We start from the raw sequence: 21,971 nt of genomic DNA, 5'->3' as shown, positions 1-21,971 counted from the left end.
CACCCAGATAACACACTGAGGAGAGGTACATTTAGATGGAGCCTGCTCATAGGGGAAAAAGAAGGTGTGAGCCTCTGGGGACAGGGGACAGAGGAACAGACGTCCTCCTAATGTTGCTGGAGAACTCCCTTCACAGACCTTCCTGTCTGGTGTAAGAACTCAGAAGATAAGGTCTGCAGTCTTGTTCTGTGATGCGTAATTTACCATTGACATCCTCGTGTTTTAGTGTTTTATCTGAGTGTTTTAATCAACAAATACAGGAGCAACTTCTAATCTCCCTCTTGGGTAAAACTGACATGGCCCTCCTCACCATCTCTCCTTCAGCAGTGCTGCCCACGCCAAAGCTGACCCCATGGTGCCCAAAGGCTGGTCAGGGTCTTCCTTCCTTATCCACTGGATAAGCCACGTCCCCCTGCAGGCCTTCAGTCTAGATTGTGTATCTGCATAATATACACATATACATAATGAGGGGTGTAAGGAACCCTAAAGGGCCCTTCCTACTTTATTTTCTAATCTTGGTGTCTAAGAGTTGGAGAAACAGGATCTGGCTGACTTTCTTTGGGGAAAGGCTGCATGCTAGGTTTCTCATTTTCTTAGCAGACAGGATCCTGGCAAATCACTTACACAACTACAGAAAGGAGGTCTGTGGGGACAGACAACTCATAGACTAAAAGATCAGCCACAGTTCATCATTTTAGACACAGATTGCTATTGCCAAAATAAATATCAGGAAGGTTTCAGTTTCTCTGAAAAAAACATCTTTTGGTAACAATTCTCAAATTGACTTTGATCTTTCAACTTTCAGACCCTATAATATGGTCAGCTTGTGTGGCCTTATTTGATGCATGTGCATAAATGATAGATTTCAGTATACACTCTTGTGCCTGGCTTCTTTCATTTAACATGATGCTTCTGTGATTCATTGATGTTGCAGAGTGTGTGAGCAGTTTGTTGCTCTTTGGTGAGAGGTATTCCATTGTATGAATATATCACAATTGTTTATTCACCAGTTGATGGACACTGGGGTTGCTTCCAATTTTTGACTAGTATGAATAATGTAGCTATGAATATTCTTGTCCAAATCTTTTTAAGGTCATATGTTTTTCATTTTTCCTGTACTAATGCCTACAAATGGAATCGCTGGGTTGTGCAATAAATGTATAAAAAACAATCAAACGATTTTCAAAAATTGTTATACTGTTTACACTCCTAGCAGTAATACATGAGAGTTCCAATTCCTCTACACCCTGGCCACGGTTTGGTGTTGTCAGTCTTTTTAATGTGAGCCATTCCAGGGGGTGTATAGTGGTATCTCACCATGGCTTTAACTTGCATTTCCCTAAGATGAATGTTATCAGTGAAATGTGCCTTTTCATCAGCTTTTTGGCCATTTATGTATCTTCTTTTGTTTGTCCAAGGCTTTTGCCCATGTTGAATTGTCAGAGTTCCTTATATACTCTGGATAGAAATTATTTGTCAGATATATGAGTATTTATTACAAATATAGTCTCCCAATTTGTAGCTTGCCTTTTTGTTTTAATTTTGATGAAGTCCAATTCAACAGGATCTTCTTTTATGTTCCATATTTTTGTGACCTCTGTGAGAAATCCTGCCTATTCCCAGGTTGGGAAGATATTGTCCTAAGTTTTCCTCTAGAAGTCTTATCGTTTTAGCTTTTATATTGAGGTCTATGATCCATCTCAATTATGTGTGATGTGAGATTCACTTTTTTCTCTAGTAGCTGTTTGGCACCATTTGTTGAAAAGATGTGGCTTTCCCCCCTGAACCGCTCTGGTGCCTTTGTGGAAAATCAATTGACCATATGAGCTGGGTTTATTTGTATGTCTTATGTCAATGCCACACTATCTTACACTACTTTAGTTTTGTAATACGTCTTGAAATCAGATACTGTAAGGCTTCCACCTTCGTTCTTCTTCAAGGCTGTTTGGCTACAGCAGGTCCTCTGCTTTTCTATAAAACTTTCAGAATCAACCTGTAAAACCGTTTTCTACAAAAATGTCTTGCTGGCCTTTTGACAGAGACTGTGTTGAATCTATGGATCAGTATGAGAAAAATTGAGATATCGACATTATGAAGTCTTCCAAGTCACAAACATTTCTCAGTTCAGTTGTCTTAAATTTCTCTCATCAATGTTTTGTAATTTTCATTGAACAGGTCTTTTACATCTTTTGCTAAATTTAATAAGTATTTTATGCTTTTATGTCATTGAAATGGAATTGCTTTTTAAATTTCACTTTCCAATTGATTATTGCTAATAAATAGAAACAATAGATTTTTGTATATTGACCTTGATAAATTTATTTATTGATTCTACTAAGTTGTTTATTAGATTCTTAGGACTTTCTCTTTAAACAATCATTCTTTTCAATCTTTATGTCTATTATTTCCTTTTCTCGCCTTATTGCACCAACTAGAACTTCTAGTACAATGTTGAACAGAGGTGGTATCACTGCTATTTCCTGATCTCAGGAGAAAGGTGTTTAAAGTTTCACTGGAGAATACGATGTTAGCAGTAAGTTTCTTTTTGTGGGTGCCCATCATCACGTTAAATAAGTTCCCTTCTAGTCCTAGTTTGCTTATATTTTTCCTTTTTAAATCATGAATAGGTATTGCATCTTGCAAAATGCTTTTTTTGCATTTATTTATATGAACATATGTTTTTTCTCCTTTATTCTATTAGTGTGATGGATTACATTAATTGATTTTCTAATGTTAAACCAATCATGCATTTCTGCAATAAATCCTATTTAGTCATAATAAATCATATGCATTTCATATATCACTGGGTTGCACAGGCTAATTTTTTAAAGAATCTTTGCATCAACATTTACGAGGGACACTGGATCATAATCTTTTTTTTAATGAGATTTATGTCAGGTTTTGGTATCAGGGTTACACTGATCTTTTACAATGAATTGGGTAGTTTTCCTTCCCCTCTATTTTCTGAAAGAGTTTGTATAAGACTGGTTGTTCATCTGTTGGTCTTCCATTGGTATAAACATTTCTTATAAAAGTTTTGATAGAATTTACCAGTGAAACCATCTGGCCCTGGAGAAATTTTCTTTGTGGAAAATGTTTGATTATGAATTCAGTTTCTTTAATAATAGCAATAGGATCATTAAGGTTTTCTATCTGTTCTCGTGGCAATTATGATAGATTCAATTTTTTCAAGGAAATTGACTGTTTCACCCAAGTTGTCAAATTAATTGGCACGAAGTCACTCATAATATCTAATTATTATTATTTAAATATCTTTAGGATATGTGGTGATATCCCCTTTTTCATTGTTGATACGGGCAATTTGTCTTTTCTTATTTTTCTTTATCAGTCTTGCCAGTGTTTCATTAGCTTTATTAATTTTTTAAAAGAATCATATTTTGGCTTCATTAATTTTCTCTATTGTTTGTTAGTCTCTGTTCCTATCTTTATTATATACTTTCTCCTATTTATCTTGGTTTTAATTTATTCTTCTAACTTCTTAAAGTAAAAACATTAATTATTGATGTTCAACTTTATTCTTTTCTAACATAAGCATGCAAAGCTGTAAATTTCCTTTTTATTGTGCTTATTGTTTTGGTGAGTCCTACAAATTTTCATAAATTATACTTTCGTTTTGATTCAGTTAAAATTACTTTCTAATTTCCTTTGTGATTTAGTCTTTAACTCAGAGATTATTTACAAATGTTATTTAATTTCCAAATATTTGGATTCTCTAGATATTTTATTGCTATTGAGTTACAATGTAATTATGTTGTGATAATAGAACATACTCTGTAAGATAATCCTACAAAATTTATTGATTCTTCTTTTACATTGCTCACAGTAAGGTCGACCTTGGTGAGTGCTTCATGGGCATTTTAAAAGATTCTGTATCCTACCCTTGTTGGGTGTAGTGTTCTATAAATGCCAATTAGGTCAAAGTGGCTGATCATGTTTTTCAAATATTCTATATACTACCTAATATTTTGTTTAATTTTTCTAAGAATTGCTGAAGAAAGAGATGATAAATCTCCAGCTATGACTGTAGTCTTGTTAGTTTTTGTTTCATGTCATTTGAGGGTCTGTTAGTAAACACCTACATATTTATGTTTGTTATGTCTTTCTCATTAACTGGCTTTGTTAGCATTATAAAATGTCCTTTTTGGAACTCTCCTACATTGTTGTTGGTAATGTAAATTGGTACAGCTATTGTGGAAAACAGTATGGAGGTTCCTCAGAAAACTAAAGATAGATTACCTTAGAACCCAGCTATCCCGCTACTGGGTATATACCTAAAGGAAATGAAATCATGTAAATGTCAAAATAAAAAAAATTAAAGAAAGAAATAAAATGTCCTTTTTTTACCTCTTATAGTACTCTTTGTCTTGAAGTCTATTTGGTAGTGTTAATACAGTTACACCAACTTTCTTATACTTACTATTTACACTTTATTTTTTCCATCTCCTGGCTTTATCCTATTTGTGTTTTTATATTAAAAATGTGTATTTTGTACATCTTGATTCTTTTATAGCCAGTTTGATAATTTTTTCCTTTTAATTGGACTTTTTAGTCCATATACATTAATGCAATTATTAATATGCCTAGGTTTTTTCTATTGATACCTTCTTATTTTTGTTTCTGTTCTTTCTTTCCTGACATCTTTTATGCTAATCTAGATTTTTTGTTTGTTTGTTTGGTACTTTAATTCTTCCAATGATTTTTTAGCGATGTTTTTGCAATACTGCCTTTTGGTAATTATTTTTAGTCATTTTTCTGGGTATTACACGATGTATCCTTATCACCAGTCTACTTAGATTTAATATTGTACTTTACAAAAAATGTAAGAACCTTGCAGCTATGTAATTCCATTTGCCTTCCCTTATCCTTTGTGCTATTTTTGTCATATACTTTACATCTATGTACATAACACATTCCACAAAACACAGTATTTTATTGCATCCATTATGCTATTTTTATATTTACCTATGTATTTATCGTTTCCTATAAATACTTCCTTCTTACAGGTCTGAGCTTCCATCTGCTATTACTGCCCTTCAGCCTGACAAATTTCCTTTGTCACTTATTGCTGTGCAGGCCTACTGGAAATGAATTCTCTCAGATTTTTTTTTGTATATCCAAAAATGTCTTTATTTCACCTTCAGTTTTGAAGGAAATTTTTGCTTGATTTAAAATCTAGCTTGACAGTTCTTTCTTTTTCTTTTTCTCTTTTTGTCTTTTGGTGCTTTAAAGATGTTTTTGCATTGTATTGCAACCTTCATGTGTGTGATGAGAATTCTTCAGTTAACTGTATCATTATTCCCCTGTATATAGTACATCATTTTTCTCTGGCCACTTTTAAGATTTACTCTTTATCTTTAGTTTTCTGAAGTGTCCCAATTTGTCTTTTTATTTTTATTTATCCTGCTTGGGACTTGCTAAGCTTCCTGGATTTGTAAGTTAATGTTTTAACCCAGTTTGGAAAGTTTTCAGCTACTATCTTCAAATATTTTTTCTGATCTATTTTTTCTCTTCTCTCTTCATCGTTTTTAAATTGCTATTATTTTTACTGTTCTTCACATTAGATAATTCTTATTGATCTGAATTTAAGTTTACTAATTTTTTATTTTGTCATTTCTACTCTTCACATAACAATATCCAGTGAATTTTTCATTTCAAATATTGTACTTTTCAATTCCATAATTTACATTTGGTTCTTCTTTTATTTAAAAAAAAAAAAAAAAAAAGATGACCAGTAAGGGGATGTTGGTGTTGTCAGCACCACACTCTCCCAAGTGAGCTAACCGGCCATCCCTACATAGGGATCTGAACCTGGGGCCTTGGTGTTATCAGTACCACACTTTCCCAAGTGAGCCACGGGCCGGCCCTACATTTAGTTCTTCTTAATACTTTCCATTTTTCTGCTGAGATCCCCCATTTTTTCAGTCATGATGACCATGTTTTTCTTTACAACCTTGGACATATAATAAAAGTTGCTTTAAAATTCTTGTCTGAAAATTCCAATATCTAGGTCACCTCAAGGTCTATAATAGTATGGTGACTACTTTCTCCTTTGACTATGGATCACATTTTCCTATTTATTCACATATCTTTAAATTTTTGATTAGATGATGAACACTGTGGATAATATGTTATAGAGATTCTAGACTTTGTTTTTCCTTTAAACAGTGTCGATTTTTTTTTTCTACCAAGCAATTAAATTTTTAGCTGATTAGTTTAAATTTGTGGATGTTCAGTGTTACACTTTATTAGGAAGGATCTGTTTTGAATTTGCCCTTAGTTTTAGGGAACTCCTTTACTTTGAAGATGTAGCCCTTCTGAGGTTTTCAATAGAAAACTTGAGGTGTTTACCAACACCCTCCAACTAAGGTGACATTCAAACTCCAGACTCTACAGGCAATAGCTGTAGGCAGTAGGTAGCAGTTGAAATCTTTGCTCAGCATTTTTAGTTTTCTAGTTAGTGTTTTCCACTGGGTTCATTGGCATCTTCCCCACACAAATGAAGTTTAGGGATCATCAAACATTGATGGGAATTTATATACAGAATTTCTTCTTCTGTGTGGCTTTATTCTCCATTGCTTACTTCTTTCTGGGATTTCCTCCTCTAATTCCCAGCCACTCTGGAAGCCCTAAACTCCGTCCTGTGACACCTCAAGCTATTACAATTGTGGTTTTCTCTTTGAGTTCTAGTTGTTCTTTGTGAACTGAGAAATGCCCTCAGGAGAGAAGGTATATAAATGTATTTCTCACTCAGTCCATTTTTCTTGTTTCAAGTATCAAATTTCCTACATTCTCAGCCTTCTTTTACTTAGACTTAGAAGTTTTTTTGTTTTTGTTTTTTAAATATTTTGTCCAGAGTTTATAATAGCTATCTTCAGGAGAATTAGTCTAATATATGCTCTTCCATCATTAACATAACTGGAACTCTGTCACAGGTATTTTAATTTATGTTTTTGTGTGTGTCTGTGCATGCACGTGCACATGTTAAGATTAAATTGCTCCTTTCATCTTCCTAAATATTCATAGGATCACTAAATATCCTGACAGGATCCTCAGGTGTTGTCCAGACTACTCTGTGCTACCAGGCAATGACTGTCTGAAACCAATTATGACTAATGTCCTGTTCTTAAAGGAGGCCAATGAGAAGAGATTCTTCTTTAGGTAATGAGCTCTTACGTCTGGAGGTTTCCAACTTTAAACTAGAATTAAAGCATATTAGTCCATTTTCTGATACTTAAAATGGAAAACCCGAAACTGGGTAATTTACAAAAAAAAAAAAGAAATTTATTTCTTACAATTTTGGAGGCTGGGAAGTCCAATGTCCAGGAAACACATCTCGTGAGAGTCTTCCTCTTAGCAAGAACTAACTTGTTCACTTGCTCTCCTTATAAAGCCAGCAGAACCACTGCCTAATAAGCCATTAAACCATTTGCCCATTGATGGATTAATCTATTCATGAGGGGAGCACAGTTCTCATGATCCAATTACTTTTCAAAGGCCCTACTTTTCAAATACCATAATCAGATTTCCTACCCTCTTAATACTGTTACAATGGGGATCAAGTTTCCAATACATGAACTTGTGGGGGACACATATGGCCCATAGCATTAATCCCATATAATGGCTGTAAATGACTCACAGGGTCACAGAATTATATAGCTAGAGGGTAGAGGCATTACTGAAGCCAAGTCTCTCCCACCAAGCATTGAATATGAAAGAAATACCATTCCTAGTGCCTTGTGTTTGTTAGCTCCAGTTTACTTTGCTCTGCTTTACCCCTTTAGCTCTCATGCAGCCCATCATTTTTCATGTTTTACTTAGGCTTTCTTCCCTTGTTCCATTTTCTGAAGTCTGTACACTCCTGTCTTCTAAGTCATTCTGATTGCTCTGACTCTTAATGCTATGAGTTGAAGTGTTTTACCCCAAAATTCATATGTTGAAGTATTAACCCCCAGGACTCAGAATGTGACCTTATTTGAAGACAAGAGTCTTTATGGAAGCAATCAAGTGAAAATGAGGTCATCAGGGTTGGCCTTATTCCAACATGACTGGTGTCCTTATAAAAAGGGACACAGAGACAGATATGCCCAGAGAGAAGAGGATGCGAAGACACACAGGGAAAAGAAGACCATCTACAAGCCGAGAAGAGAGGCCTGGAACACATCCTCCCCTCACAATCCTCAGAAGGAACCAAGCCTGTTGACACCTTGATTTGGGTCTTTCAGCCTCCAGAACTGTGAGAAAATAAGTTTCTGTTGCTTAAGCCACCTAGCATGTAGTACTCTGTTATGGCCGCCTTAGCAAACTAATACACTTACTACTTAACAAATAATCTGATCCCAGTTTTTCTATTTGACTCTGACTCATGGCTTTGCTTTGTCTCTTGAGACCATTTACCCCTCAGTATGGTAAATGGGCAAAAATCAGAAGGTTTACATTCTAATTTATCTCTTAGGTCGAATGACCTTTCTGATCCTCAGATTCCTTATCTGGAACATGAGGATACTGTCCCTGCCCTACTTACCTAAGCCAAGCTCAAGGGAGGTGCTGCACAGAAGAGTGTAAAATGTTACACAAACGTAAGGCGTCCTGAGTCTCCCTCTTCACCTGTAACATGTCACACCTCTTGCCTAATTACAACACAACCACTGTTAGCGGGCACTTTGAGAGGGTTCACGTTTAGAATTCTCCACTCGAGAGAAATCCTTGCAACCTCAGACTTTGTTTCTGTTATTTCTAGTTCAAGAGGCAGGATATGAGGCAGATGACTATGAAATTGCTTTGCTCCACGAGGCGGGAACGTGGCGTGATGCTTCCAGCTTCCACCATTCTTTTATCCCCAGAAGGTTTAAAAGTAATTCCTCAGACGATGTCATTCTTACACGTTATAAGAAATAAGGTACTGAGTCATAGAAATCAAGTGTTTTAGGGAACGAACTTTTTGGAAATACATAAAGGAATGAGAACTTCAGTGGCATATCAAACTACATGAACAAAACTGGTAACTACTGAATGTGATTTTTAAAATACGGAAAAATTAGATATAGGACGCTAGCAGCTTTCCATTATATTTCGAATGTTCCTTTGTCTGTCCTTAAAGTAATTTTGTTAATGAGCATTTTAAAAATTGTTGCTTCTATAATTAACACTTTTGTAAACTGATTTATAAAAAATATAGCTTACTTCCAAATAGCTTACATTCTAGTTTCATAAATTCTTATCTAGTCTCAAATGCTATTCAAAAGAACTGAATTTTTCAATGATTCTACCCTTTTCAGTTCTCTATAATGCCTCCAGATGGCATTAAAACCCTTTTCCCATTACATTTTACCGCACAAAAATTTTAAAAATTAGTAATATTTTGAACTATTTAAGACCAGTCACATTCATTATACTGTCAGAAACCATGACAATGGAGGTATTTAGACTTTTTGTGCAATATCTTAAGAAAGACAAACATATAATCACATCTCTTATGAAATATATAGCTGTCCTTTTCAAGCCAAAGGATCATTTTAGACTGAGAAACAGGTCTTGGACAAAATAAAACATTCAATATTATATCACAAACCATGATTTCTCATAAACAGCACTTTAAATGCTTGGTAATAAGAGCACTGATCCACATACAGATAAATTCACAAAGGCTGTCTTTTAAGAAAACACATCTTACTCTTCAGAAGTGATAAAAATAAAGATTTCTGAGGAGCAAACTGTGACGGATTCCTGTGAAGCTAAAACAAAATCCTTTGTCAGCTCATAAATTATTTCATTTACATGTTGGTATACCAATTTGGCATCAAATTAATCAATAAACATGTATTTGCATTCCTTGAATATTGAGAAGAAAAAGATAAAACAGTGAAGGACACATGTTTTATAATGTCTTTTCTTATCTTTTTAAAACTGCTTTTGTTAATTCAGAAACATCGACAAACTCTTGGGATTCCAGACATATCTATAACTGTATTTTTCACATAATTCAGAGGTGAGATTGCAGGTGGCAGGCTTCAAAAATGACTTTGGTAAGTCACAGGTGTGTGGGCCGGAATATTTCCCCGTGCATGGAGCTCTGCAGTTCGTAGGGCAGTGCTGAAAGTCTCCAGCCAACATCTAAAGGGCTTATCTCTCTTCTACCCCAAGCACACCCTCAAATCTCATTACAGTTCTGCTTCATAAAGGGGATCCTGTGCATTTTCAAGATTCCTCTTAACTATGCTAAAGTATAAAGACCTCAAAATGCATCTGCACCCAAAGGCATTTAAAAAGTCATTACCATGAGAAAAGAGAACCATGGGCGTCCTTCCATTATTATTATTAGTACTAAAAGTTACTTGCACTGTTTCACTTTATAAGGCATATTAAAAAACAGACATCTCTGACGGAAACAAGAAAGACTTACGATGTATGCGATGTGCCATTGTCTGGACTCTCTGGCTCGACATCACCTTTCTCTTAAAAAGGAAGCAGAAAAAAGTACCGACATGTGAGTCTTACGGTCTTCAAGATTTAAGAGAGATTAAATATATTTCCATGCCCCTATTAACAATCTTTCCAAATGTGCAGCAGGAGGCTTTTAAAACATCTTTATTGTCAGAGAACTGGATTTGCAAAATAATTTCTTGTATGCAATGCAATTGCCCAGGCACAGATCTTGAGTAGGTACTAAAGAGCTATTAGCAAACAACCAGAGGCTTGGAGTGGAGACCTTGCCAGAAGATGAATATCTTACAGATGGAACCTGCTTCCTTCCACTGCATTTTATAGAAAATTTAAGCATTAGCATTCTAATCTATTAGCATTCTATATCCAAGGCACTTTGAACTTTCATCCCTTTTGCTAACACAAGCCAGACCAGATCAGGCTGAATCAGAATGCGGAGGAGAGAATTTTACAGAATATTGAGGTTGCACCATAGGTCACAAGATCCCCCCAAACTATACTCCAGGGGAGCCTTGGCAGCAGGTTTTGGGGCTCCCCCAAAGTTAAGGCAGAGTAAGATGTAAACCAGAAATCCTTCCTGACCATCTGCAAGGCTAGATAAAGAAATGTTTCTATGGACTATGGTCATTGAGGATTGCACAGGTTTTAGATACGGGAGCCTAGACCCAGTTCACTTTTTGTAGTTTTAAAGTGCAAGTTCCTCTTGCAATAGGCATAGTGCGATTCCTAATCCTCGACCAACTGGTAGTATGAGCCATGCATCCTCATAGTATAAGGAGCTTCTTTTTATTTCCTTGAGGTGTGGGATGAGGCGAGAAGGGTCATTGTGATGGGAGCAGGAGTGAGCTGTGGCAGCTGATGGTCATGCAGTGCCAGCAGCCGAATAAACCCCAGCAAGGGTTGTGAGTTGCGAGCACTGGGCCTGGTGCTGGCAACTTGCTTTGCTGTGCTCTTTCAGATCAGGCCTGGAGATCATCTAGAATTTCTCATGCTACTGTTCAGGCCCTCATGCTGATGCATTGTACTGCATCCTTTTGTCAGCTGTGAACATTAGTTTGTGGTCACCTAGTCTCAGGAATGACCCCCTGAATTATATAATGAACACACTCTGAAGATACTGTCCAAACTGAACTCAGAAGCAAACCTTATATATTCTCTTTTTCTAATAGGAATAACAGTTGTGAGAAAAAGAAGACATAGTTATCTCTAGTTTGTACATCTATCTCAGACATAACTCCGCGCTGTGTGTCTACGTAGTTCCACAACAATCATGAGGGACACCTACTTTGTCAAAAATATGGTCGGTTCAGGGGAAAAACAAAAAGCCACAAAATCAGTTTGAACTGCCTTGATAACAAACACTGATCTGACAGGGTCCTGATACATATAAACATGCTGACGTCAAGGCAAAGGCAGCAAATTAATAAACTTGCTCTAAACCTCACACTTTTATATTACATTTTGTCTTCCAGACCCGGTCTGGGGTGCACTCACTTAGGAGACATATAAGGCCTGGTCAACTGGCTTCAGTGCTGGAAAATAACCTAATTTATTACTTTCCAGAATCATTTTTCCACTGAGCAACCACAATTCCTGCCATAATCTCAAAATAGAGAGTTAGAACACCTACATTATGTAACATTATGTAAGACAAAACTAAGTGGAGGTTTAATTTTTCTCAAATATATTGATCCTTTTTTTCCCCTTTAATTTGGAGAAATTGATTACTTTCCCCAGTCCATAGCCTCTGGTAGTCACCATGTCCCATCATAATCAAGAGTGTAAAACAGCAAACTTGGCAGCAGTAGGCAACAGCAAACATTTCCAAACAATTTATGCCAGAAAACAGGAAATCAATAATAAAAACAAAGACATTGTTTGGATGTTTGAATAAATATGTTTAACCTTTACCAATAATGCTGCCAAATAACCTGCAGGACACAGGCTTTACTGCACGTGGGATCTAGGGGCTGCAGGAGTCGTGGGCTGGCTTCAGCAGGGGACAAAGCTGCAACTGATTATCTCTGTTCTTAGCAGCATTCACTTATGTTGTGGCAACAGGGAAAACAGAACGGGTTCTGGCAAATAGGAAGGATACAATGGGGCCAAACAGGACGTTTATGGACAATCTGAGAGTGAGCATCTCAGCAACTTCAGTGCTGATAATAAATTAACCTTTCTGGGGAAATGTAAGCTCAGGATTGAGAGTGGAATTAAAACTATTTTTGTTCTTCAGAAAGGATAAAACACAAAATTCCTCCCCCCTCAACATCTAGAGATTTTAGGTGGTGCAATTTCTAAAGTTAACTTGAAATTTTAAATGCATTAAGCTATTGAGAGTCATGGCCTCTTTTATCAGGACCTGAGGGAAAATGCTGAATGTAAGCTTGAAAATTCTCAGTAAGAGATGTTTTTAGTTGGGTAGGCTGGAGATGTTTCCGTGCAGCCTCCAAAGAGGACTGTTTGGGTCATCCTGTTTTTATGTCAGCTGTTTTCATAACAGATGCCACACTGGTCTCTTTGGGAGGGAACCTGCATTGATCATTAAAAAGCTGAACATAAAAGACTGGCTGAGGTGCAGGGTGGTCATTCTGTATGTGGAAATACAGTTACAGAGAGGAAGAGAGAAAAGAATGAGCCACAGAAAGGAACATCCATGCACAAATGTATATATGTAAATATATTTGTAAATGTATATGTATATGTGTGTATCATATACGTATTTTCATCTTGACATTCTGTACTTGTCTGCCTGTGCCTTCTGCAGTGCCTAACATGCACTAGGTGCTCAGTATTTGTCTTCTGTTCTGATGATCTGTTGCTAGTACAGAATCCCACGCAACAGTGGGAAAAGAGGTTTAAGGTACACTCACCACTGGCGTGGATATGTCGTTTGAGGTATGAAATAGCTTGAAGGCTCCAATAGGCCACTTAAAAAAAATCACAATAGCTACCTTTTTAATTCAATAAATGTACTGAGGACTTACATGTAGGGTACTCTGTCTGCTACACATAAAGATAAATAACATAATTCATGCTCTTTAAATTGGCTGCAGTGCTAGAGTGTCATATCTCCATCAATAGTGTTATATGGACTAAAGCAGTTTTTTTAAAAGGGAATCAAAATAGACCTGCATTTCACTGAATTCTGCTGCAGAAGAAAGTTTTGCTATACAATGCAACTTTTAAGTATGATTACATTAGAAGTAATCCATGTTCATGTATTCAAGTAGAATAACTTGAACATTAGAAATAAAGTAATGACTTTGCTTGCTTTTGTCTTGAATTCTGTTAGCCCTTCAATTGTCGCCCTAAGTAATATATTTATGCTTTTATTTCTAGATGTATCAACTTTAGACAGTACCTAATTTCTGATATGAAAGACAAGAGATAAGGTATTTAATATACTTATACTGCCACCTCCCCTCCCTTACAATTTTATTAGTTACATTATTAACTTCATTGTCTCTAGCAGTATTTGTAACTTTAAATATATTTCATCTTCTATTTCTTGATTAATCAACTTCTGACAGTATCTTTTCTTTTATGCTGTATAAAGTAAGGAATCTCACCCGTCTGTTTTTCCCTCCCTCCTTTCCTCTCTCTCTCACACACAACTCAAAACAGCTGTACCTTTCCTTTTACATTGCCAAGATTTAAAGTACTTACATATTTATACTCTGTTCAGTAATTATTAATGAATCATCCTCATTCATATTAGTTTAGTTGTTAGTTTAATTTTTGGACTTGCCTACAGGTCAGTTAGAAAAATTATGAACTAATAATGAGAATTTACAATATTGTAACAATATAAATCTTAGTCACTAAAGAACAAAAGTAGTCTGAGTGGACCTGCACAGAAGGAAATTTCACTAAAGGTGAATGAGAGCAAATGATCCGTGCATTTATGTCAAATGAATCTCATTGTTATATTCCATCATGCCATGGATTAGTTTGTCTCAAGTAAAAGCTATGCCTTTTCCTAAAAAAATAGTTAAATAAAGCATGCATTTAAGGTACATAAAATCTTACATTTCCATGAAATGTATATAGATAGTTTTAAAATATTAAGATGAATTAACTGGGAAAACACCTTTCAGGCCAGGAACGGGACACTGCCAAAAAGTAACCCAGAAGCTCCGGAGTGCCTCCACCTGCTGGTGACCTCTTCCCACTGTCCCTGCCAGCTATCTAGCAAGGAATTCTGTGTTAATCATTCCCTTTTGTTCTTGATAGTTTTACCATTCCTATGTCTTAGTAAATAAACTATGCTCTGGTGGCTCCTGTTTGTAAAGTCGATGTGAATGGAATCATCCTGTGGGCATTCGTTTGAGGCTTAATTCTGTCACTCAGAATTATGACGTTTGGATTCAGCTATCAGGACGCATGGTTTTGGTTCATTCATCCTCACTGCTGTGCGGCACCCTATTGTATAAAGATATCGTGAGTTTTTTATTTGTTCTACTCCTGAGGGGTATTTAGATTTTTTCCATTATGAACAATGCAATTGCAATACTCAGGAACATCATTCCTCGTGCACATAGTAGGAGTTCTGGGCTGTAAGGCTCGCATACGTCCCACTTTACCAGCAAATCCTACACTGGTTTCCAAATTAACACTCCCTCCCATAGCGTGTTTTTGTCTAAACATATCTTTGTCTCCCAGTTTTTGTCTAAACATATCTTTATTCTTTAAGTTTTCTTTTTTTTTTTGGCAAGACACAATTCTAAATTAACAGTTACTTTCTCTTAACTCAGTGAAGTTACAATTTCACTGTCTACAGCTCCTGCTGCTGCTGTCGTCAAGTCAGCAGGAAGTTTGTTGCCTTCTTGATATTTTGTTATTAAAGGGTATTTTAAGGTTTTTTTCCTTTACCTATGTGTTTTGCAGTTTAGCTGTGTATCTAGTGCGGACATCTTTTCATTTATCCTGCTTAAATATTCATTGGGTTTCTTGAACCTCTGAGTTAATGTCTTTCAATTCTGGAAAATTCTCAGCCATTACCTCCTTTAGTATTGCCTCTTTCCTCTGTCCCTTTCTGAAATTCTAGATATATGGTAGACTTTCCCATTTATCCCCAAGATTTAACTTTCTTTTCCTATTTAATATTTGCTTCTCTAGGCTGCAGTCTAGATAATTTCTTAAATTCAGCTTTCCAATCCATTAAACATTTCTCAGCTACATCTAATGCACTCTTAAATCTGCCCATGAAAATTTTAATTTCTGTTACTGTATAGTTGGCCCTCCATGTCTGTGGGTTGCACATCCATGGATTCAACTGAGGATTGAAAATATTCTGGAAAAAAAAACTGCATCTGTACTGAACATGTACAGACTTTCCCCTGTGATTATTCCCTAAACAATACAACTATTTTACATAGTATTTACATTGTATTAAGTATTATAAATAATCTAAGGATGATTTAAATTATACGAGAGGATGTGCATGGGCTATATTCAAATACTGCACCATTTTACATCAGGGACCTGAGCATCCGTGAATTTGGGTATCCACAGGAGTCGTGGATCCAACTCCCCAAGGATATTAAGGGATTGTGTTATTCTTTCATTTCTAGAAGTTGTGTTTAGCACTTCTTCAAATCTTCTTGTTCTTTACCACATTTCCAATCCTCTCTTTTATTTCCAGAAATTAACGTAAGGACTCTGATGTTCTATTCTAGGCTAGATAGTTCCAGTATCTGAATTAGCAGTCTAATCCTCTGCTGTATGTTATTTTTGCTCTTGCTCATGGTCACTTGTTTCCTTTTACATAAGTGTTTTTGGTTGTGAGTTGTTCATTGCCTTGGAACTCTACTTCTACTATTATTTATTCCTCTCTATTTGCTTTGTTTTCTTTTTCCGGTATTCCTATTAGGTGGATTTTGACTTCCTACCCTGATTGATTTTCTGTGTAACTTAATTTCCACATTTTCTAGCTGTGTTTTGCTTTAAATTCAGAAAAAAAAAGTTTTCAGCTTTATATTCCAGACCAAATATTACCCATCTCTTCTATTTTTTATTTTGTCAATCATATTTTTAATTCTCAAGTGCTCATTTGTTCTGTAATTGCTTCTTTTCATACCAATCTATTCTCTTCCTATTTATTACAAATAATTTCAAATCTTTCTGAAGACTGCAATTATACTTAAAACTCTTTTCTTCTTTTCTTTGAATTAACTAGATTTCTTCTGCAGCCAGTACTTTTTTTTTTGGTGCTCATTGGTTACATATTCAAATTTCTGAATAACAGTTTGGTTAACAAAGGTAACTGGCACAGATTTCCTGGACTAGTAGACTGATTGATCTTTATAGCACATCTGATCCTTGTAGGAAAGGCCTGATTTGGGGCTTTTTGTACATGGAGAGGGTATGTTGATCAGAAAGTTTTATTTAGGGTTCAAGAGAAGCGAGGCCTCCAGGCAAGCCGGGAGCCCACACCCTCCTTCTACATAGCCCCCCAACAGAAGTGTGTAGAATTTTTGTTTATTTCTCTCTTGAGGAAAGTTGATTCTTCTTCCAGCACTCATCTATGTCTGTTTTTAAGATGTGGTATTATCTTAGAATCTATTGTTTCTCTCTTAGGTATCAGTTCCCAGCTAGAGGTTCTAGTCCTCCGTTCTTTCGTTTTAGCAATTATTACTGTGGTTTTTGGTCTTTTGGGGTTTTTGAGAGGATTATCTGACTGAAAGCTGTGTATGAGCACCAGCTAGGACGGGGGTGAAGGAGCAAGGGAGGAACGGCCCAGATGTCACTAGCAGTGCTGGCAGTCCACGCCTGCTCTCTGTTGGGGTTGAGTGGAAATCTGGAGGCTCTCCTGGGGCTCCCCAGGGCTGTGCCCATCACCACTAAAGCTCATTCCTGTTTGTTTGATTCTTTTTTCCTTTTTCTGGGTCATGACCCTCTCTGCTCAGGATTATTTTTCAGCAGGGTCCTATTACTTTCTGTTTTCCAGAAACTCAACTAAATTTCTGTTTTGCTAATGGCATTTCTTCCTGTTCTCAGTGTTATTCTGGATTTATTTCCATTTCTGCAGCTTTATAGTGAGTAAGTGGATTCTGAAAAGAAGGAAAGAAGCACTTAAAGCCCAGTCTGCCACCTGAACAGGAAGTTCTCATAACTTTAAAAAGTGTAGACATACGTCATCTATTTTAATGTTTAAGTTTCTCAATGCTTAATAAAGTTCCATTTTATAATATTAAGTTCAATTGATCAGTAATTCAGCAAACTATCTACCTTTTAAAAGGTCTGAATTGAAAATCACTTTCTGTTTAATTTATACACTCTTTTCTCTTAGTATCTATATAACAGTGTTTCTAATTTCAAAGATTAAAACAGAAAAAATTGGCCTAAGGGTAGTAGTAAGGGTTAGTAATGAATCCACATATACATATTTTGTTTATGGTTTCTCTGAAGTTCAGTCTTTCTCTATTTCCTACATGTTTACTGGAGTCATGATTCCAAACCATTCCAAACCATAATGTCTCCAAACCAAATATAAAACAGCACAGGAAATGCTGGTGGGATTAGCTCTCCTAAAGTTTCAAATGTGCTATAATCTACAGAGAATGCTCAAGTTTTTAAATAGGGATATTACCTTTTTATACATGTGCTTGACTTTTGGGGGAAGATTTATTTGAAAAATACAACCCCTCCCCCCCAAAAACCACCAAAAATCAAAAAATGAAAAACAAAAAAACCCCTACCCCAGAAAAGAGAAAGCCAATCAAAAACCTTTCCTAGACAATAAAATGCCAGAGGGTTTTGTACCAAACAAAGAAGGTGCCACTTCATGTTTCATAGAAGAAGGGTCTGTTTTTACATAATCCAAATAGTACTATAAGCATGTGAGTATGAAGACATACCATAAAAATGTGCCGGATGCATACAAAAATCACAGTCCATAGTTCTTGGACAAGAATTCAATCTCGCAGTGAAATGAGAAAAACAGACTTCTTGGGAATCAACACAGTGAGATGGAAAGTCTGTGTCTTTGGGGCAGAGATCCCCGAATTCAAATCCTAGCTGCCATTTTTGAGCCACGTGACCTTGGGCTAGTTATTAAGCTCAGAATCTCATTTTGTTCATGTGTAAAATTGAGATAGTAATGCCTATCTCATACAGCTACTGTAAGGATTAGGTGAAATAACATATGTCAAAGTACACAGAAGGCACTCAGCTATTTCCTTTGCTTTTCTTTCTCTCAAAAACTGCAAGACAAGACAAGGTACATTTATTCATCTATTATATCTTCCCTTTATTCTGAACATTTTGACTCAAATGGTGAGAAATGGTGAGGAACACAGCAGCAACTGTTCAGTATGCTCTAGTGTCGGGCATATGATGCTAATACCCGCAAACCAAGCATTTCTTCTGACTCCTTTCTTTACTATTGCATTGATCGTTTTCCCCAGATTTTATGTCCCTTGGGATTTCACCTCCTCCCTTGTGCCTGTACCACAGAGCGGGGCATAGCTCAGTGATATGGCTGCGTATCACTGTGCCATCCTATCACCTCTCTCCACTGATCTTTCTCTAGCTGTGCATTAAAAGTCGGGCTTCCCAACACATCTGTCTGGACGTCTTTTCTCCCCAACCCTTTTGCCTCACGGATGCCCTATGGGTGAGCCTTGGTTCCACAGACACATCTAGTAGCTCAGGGTGATTTCCATCTTCAAACATAGCTTTGTAATGGCGAGGGGTCTTCTTGGCTCACTGGCTGGTGATGAAACAATCAAAGCCCGAATCTATGAGTGTGATTTTAGGACAGGAGCTTGTGCATTTTTAATGTCCAAGACAACATTAATTCCAATGAATAGTGACAAAGAAGAGAATTAATACAGTACGTCACGGAATGGTAACATCATGTCTCTGATGACAAAGCCCATGTGTTTTATTAGCTGCTCATCCATGAAGGAAACTCCTTCCTAGACTGTCTAGTTTGCCTATTTCTGGAAGAAGGCATGGTATACATACCCAGCAAGTTGTGACTTTTCTTCCTGGAATCTAAGGCCATTTATCTTGAGGTCTTCGGATGAGTCCTCTTTGCCCATTCACTTTCTTTTCATTTAGACAACATGTTATTTGCCTTTAAAACCTTTTTTCACTCCATATATACTAGGGACTTTATTATTATTTATTATTATTATTTATAATAATAAAGAATGATGTTTCTTTATCCTAGGATTGCTTTGAGAGTCACCATTTTATGTTTTGACCCTCCTTCCCTTGAATATGAGCACTCAAGGGCACCATGGATCTTACTCTCTATTTAGTGAATTTCCTTTAAACCTACTATCAGTTGCCCTCTGTGTCCCCCTCCTCCCAATATGAAACTGTAGAAACAAGCTTTTCTTACTTGGATTATTGTGTCCGGAGGATACAAGCTGAGAATCCTGAAAGAACAAGAAATATCAATTAATTTTCTTATTTTGACTTTCAAAACTCAAGTTGAACATGAGATATATTCCTGGTCATTCAGAACTAATGCACTGCTAATAATCTCTGCCAGCTCCTATGATGAGAAACTTTTACATGAATGTGCATGCCAAGCAGTTATGGGAATATAGTCCACAATCACTTTTATTTGGTGTTATTGACTTTTTATTTTGTTTATTGAGGTGAAATTCTCATAACACAAAATTGACCATTCTGAACAGAACGGTTTGGAGCCATTTAGTGCATTCACAATGTATGCAACCACTCCTCTATACAGCTGCAAAATATTTCCATCTCTTCAAAGTAAGACCCCTTGCCCATTAAGCAGTGTCTCCCCATCCCCCTGCCCCTCCTCCCCTGGCAACCACCAATTTCCATCTGTCTCTATGGATTTATCTATTTTGGATACTTCATATAAATGGAATCATACAATATGCGATCTTTTGTGTCTGTTTTTTTTTCACTTAGCATAACATTTTGGAGGTTCATCCATGATGTAGCATGTATCAGTACTTCATTCCTTTATGTGGCTGAATAATAATCCATTGCATATATATACAACAGTCCATTTGTTTGCCCATTCATCTGCTGATGGGCGTTTGGGCTATTTTCACCTTTTGGATATTGTGAATAGTGCTGCCATGAACACACATGTACTTGTTTGAGCTCCTGTTTTCAATCCTTTTGGGTATATACCTAGGACTGGAACTTTGGGGTCATATGGTAACTCTGTTAAGATTTCTGAGGAACTGCCAAATGATTTTTTACAGCGGTGGAATCATTTTGCATTCCTACCAGCAATGTATGAGGGTTTCGATTTCATCACACGCTTGTCAACACTTGTTATCTTCCATTTAAAAAAAATCATAATCATCCTTGTGGGTATGAAGTGATATCTCCTTGTGGTTTTGATTTGTGTTTCCCTAAAGACCAACGATGTTGAACATCTTTTCATGTGTTTGTTGGACATCTGTAAATCTTCTTTGGAGAAATATCTATTCAAGTCCTTTACCATTTTTTAAATTGGGTTGTTTGCCTTTTTGTTGTTAAGTTGGAAGCATTCTTTATATAGTCTGGATACTACGCCCTTACCAAATATATGATTTGCAAATATTTTCTCTGATTCTGTCGGCTGTCTTTTCATTTTATTGATAATGTTCTTTGATACACATAAGTTTTAAATTTTGATAGTTTAATTTATCTGGTTTTTCTTTTATTGTTCATGCTTTTGGTGTCATATCTAAGAATCCACTGCCAAATCCAAGGTCATGAAGATTTAACCCTATGTTTTCTTCTATGAGGTTTAGATTGAGTGCACCGGTCAGTCCTATATAGGATCCGAACCCGCGGCGGGAGCGTCGCCGCGCTGCCAGCGCAGCACTCTACCAAGTGCGCCACAGGCTCGGCCCTGCCTCCTTTCCTTTGAATGCACCTTTACTCCCACCTCCTTTCTGCAGTTGAGGTTGGCAACCATCCCACTAGGGACACTGCGGAACAATTTTTGTCAGTCTCACGTTGGTAGATGGAAAGATTAGAACCTCTTATCTGCAATGGCATAAAGTCAGTACTACACAGTATTTTGAATTTAGTTACTGCTCAGGTAAATAGAGATTAACCATATTTTATTTGCATTAAAATGGAATGTGAAGTTTTGTCTTGAATAATTCATATCCTCTTTCCTTGCAAAATTCTCATTTAATATGAAATATAAGGGAGAGTTATTTTAAAAAGAATAAATTGAGATGGTAAAAATGTAACAAAAAAACATAGCAACACACAAAATCTAGCAAGCCTCTTTTAGAATTCTGGTGTGTGGAACAAAAATCCAGTGAAATGAAAGTAACTTCCATTACATATTTTACCAGAATTTTGTTCCATGAATATAGTTGTTATGGGCATTTAATGTGACCTGTGGTATATCCAAACCCAAGCAGTAACGTCTGTTTTAAAAAGGAATTCCACTGGAATAGTGTGAAACGAGTCAGGGTGGGGGGAGGGGTTGAGTGGGAACATTAGGAATGGACGGGAGTCCCACTCTGTTGAGCAGACTGAGTGCTCCGTAGAAGCCTGATAAA

At 36.5% G+C, this 21,971-nt stretch overlaps 1 protein-coding gene across 1 annotated transcript in view; it reads right to left on the bottom strand.

The window, feature by feature from the left end:
* AFF3 (ALF transcription elongation factor 3) overlaps positions 1–21,971 on the bottom strand; it is a 420,437-nt gene that overhangs the window by 152,934 nt on the left and 245,532 nt on the right. The window contains exons 8-9 of the mRNA XM_063077832.1: positions 19,817–19,853; positions 10,421–10,472 (exon numbers count right to left, since the gene is read on the bottom strand). Coding sequence (XP_062933902.1) covers positions 10,421–10,472; positions 19,817–19,853 — 89 coding nt within the window. The remainder of the gene's footprint in view (positions 1–10,420; positions 10,473–19,816; positions 19,854–21,971) is intronic.

The sequence above is a fragment of the Cynocephalus volans genome, chromosome 14 (assembly GCF_027409185.1).
Source record: "Cynocephalus volans isolate mCynVol1 chromosome 14, mCynVol1.pri, whole genome shotgun sequence".
Taxonomy (NCBI): domain Eukaryota; kingdom Metazoa; phylum Chordata; class Mammalia; order Dermoptera; family Cynocephalidae; genus Cynocephalus; species Cynocephalus volans.
Note: the sequence above shows the minus strand (reverse complement) of the source record. Positions and strands in the feature narration are given on the sequence as shown.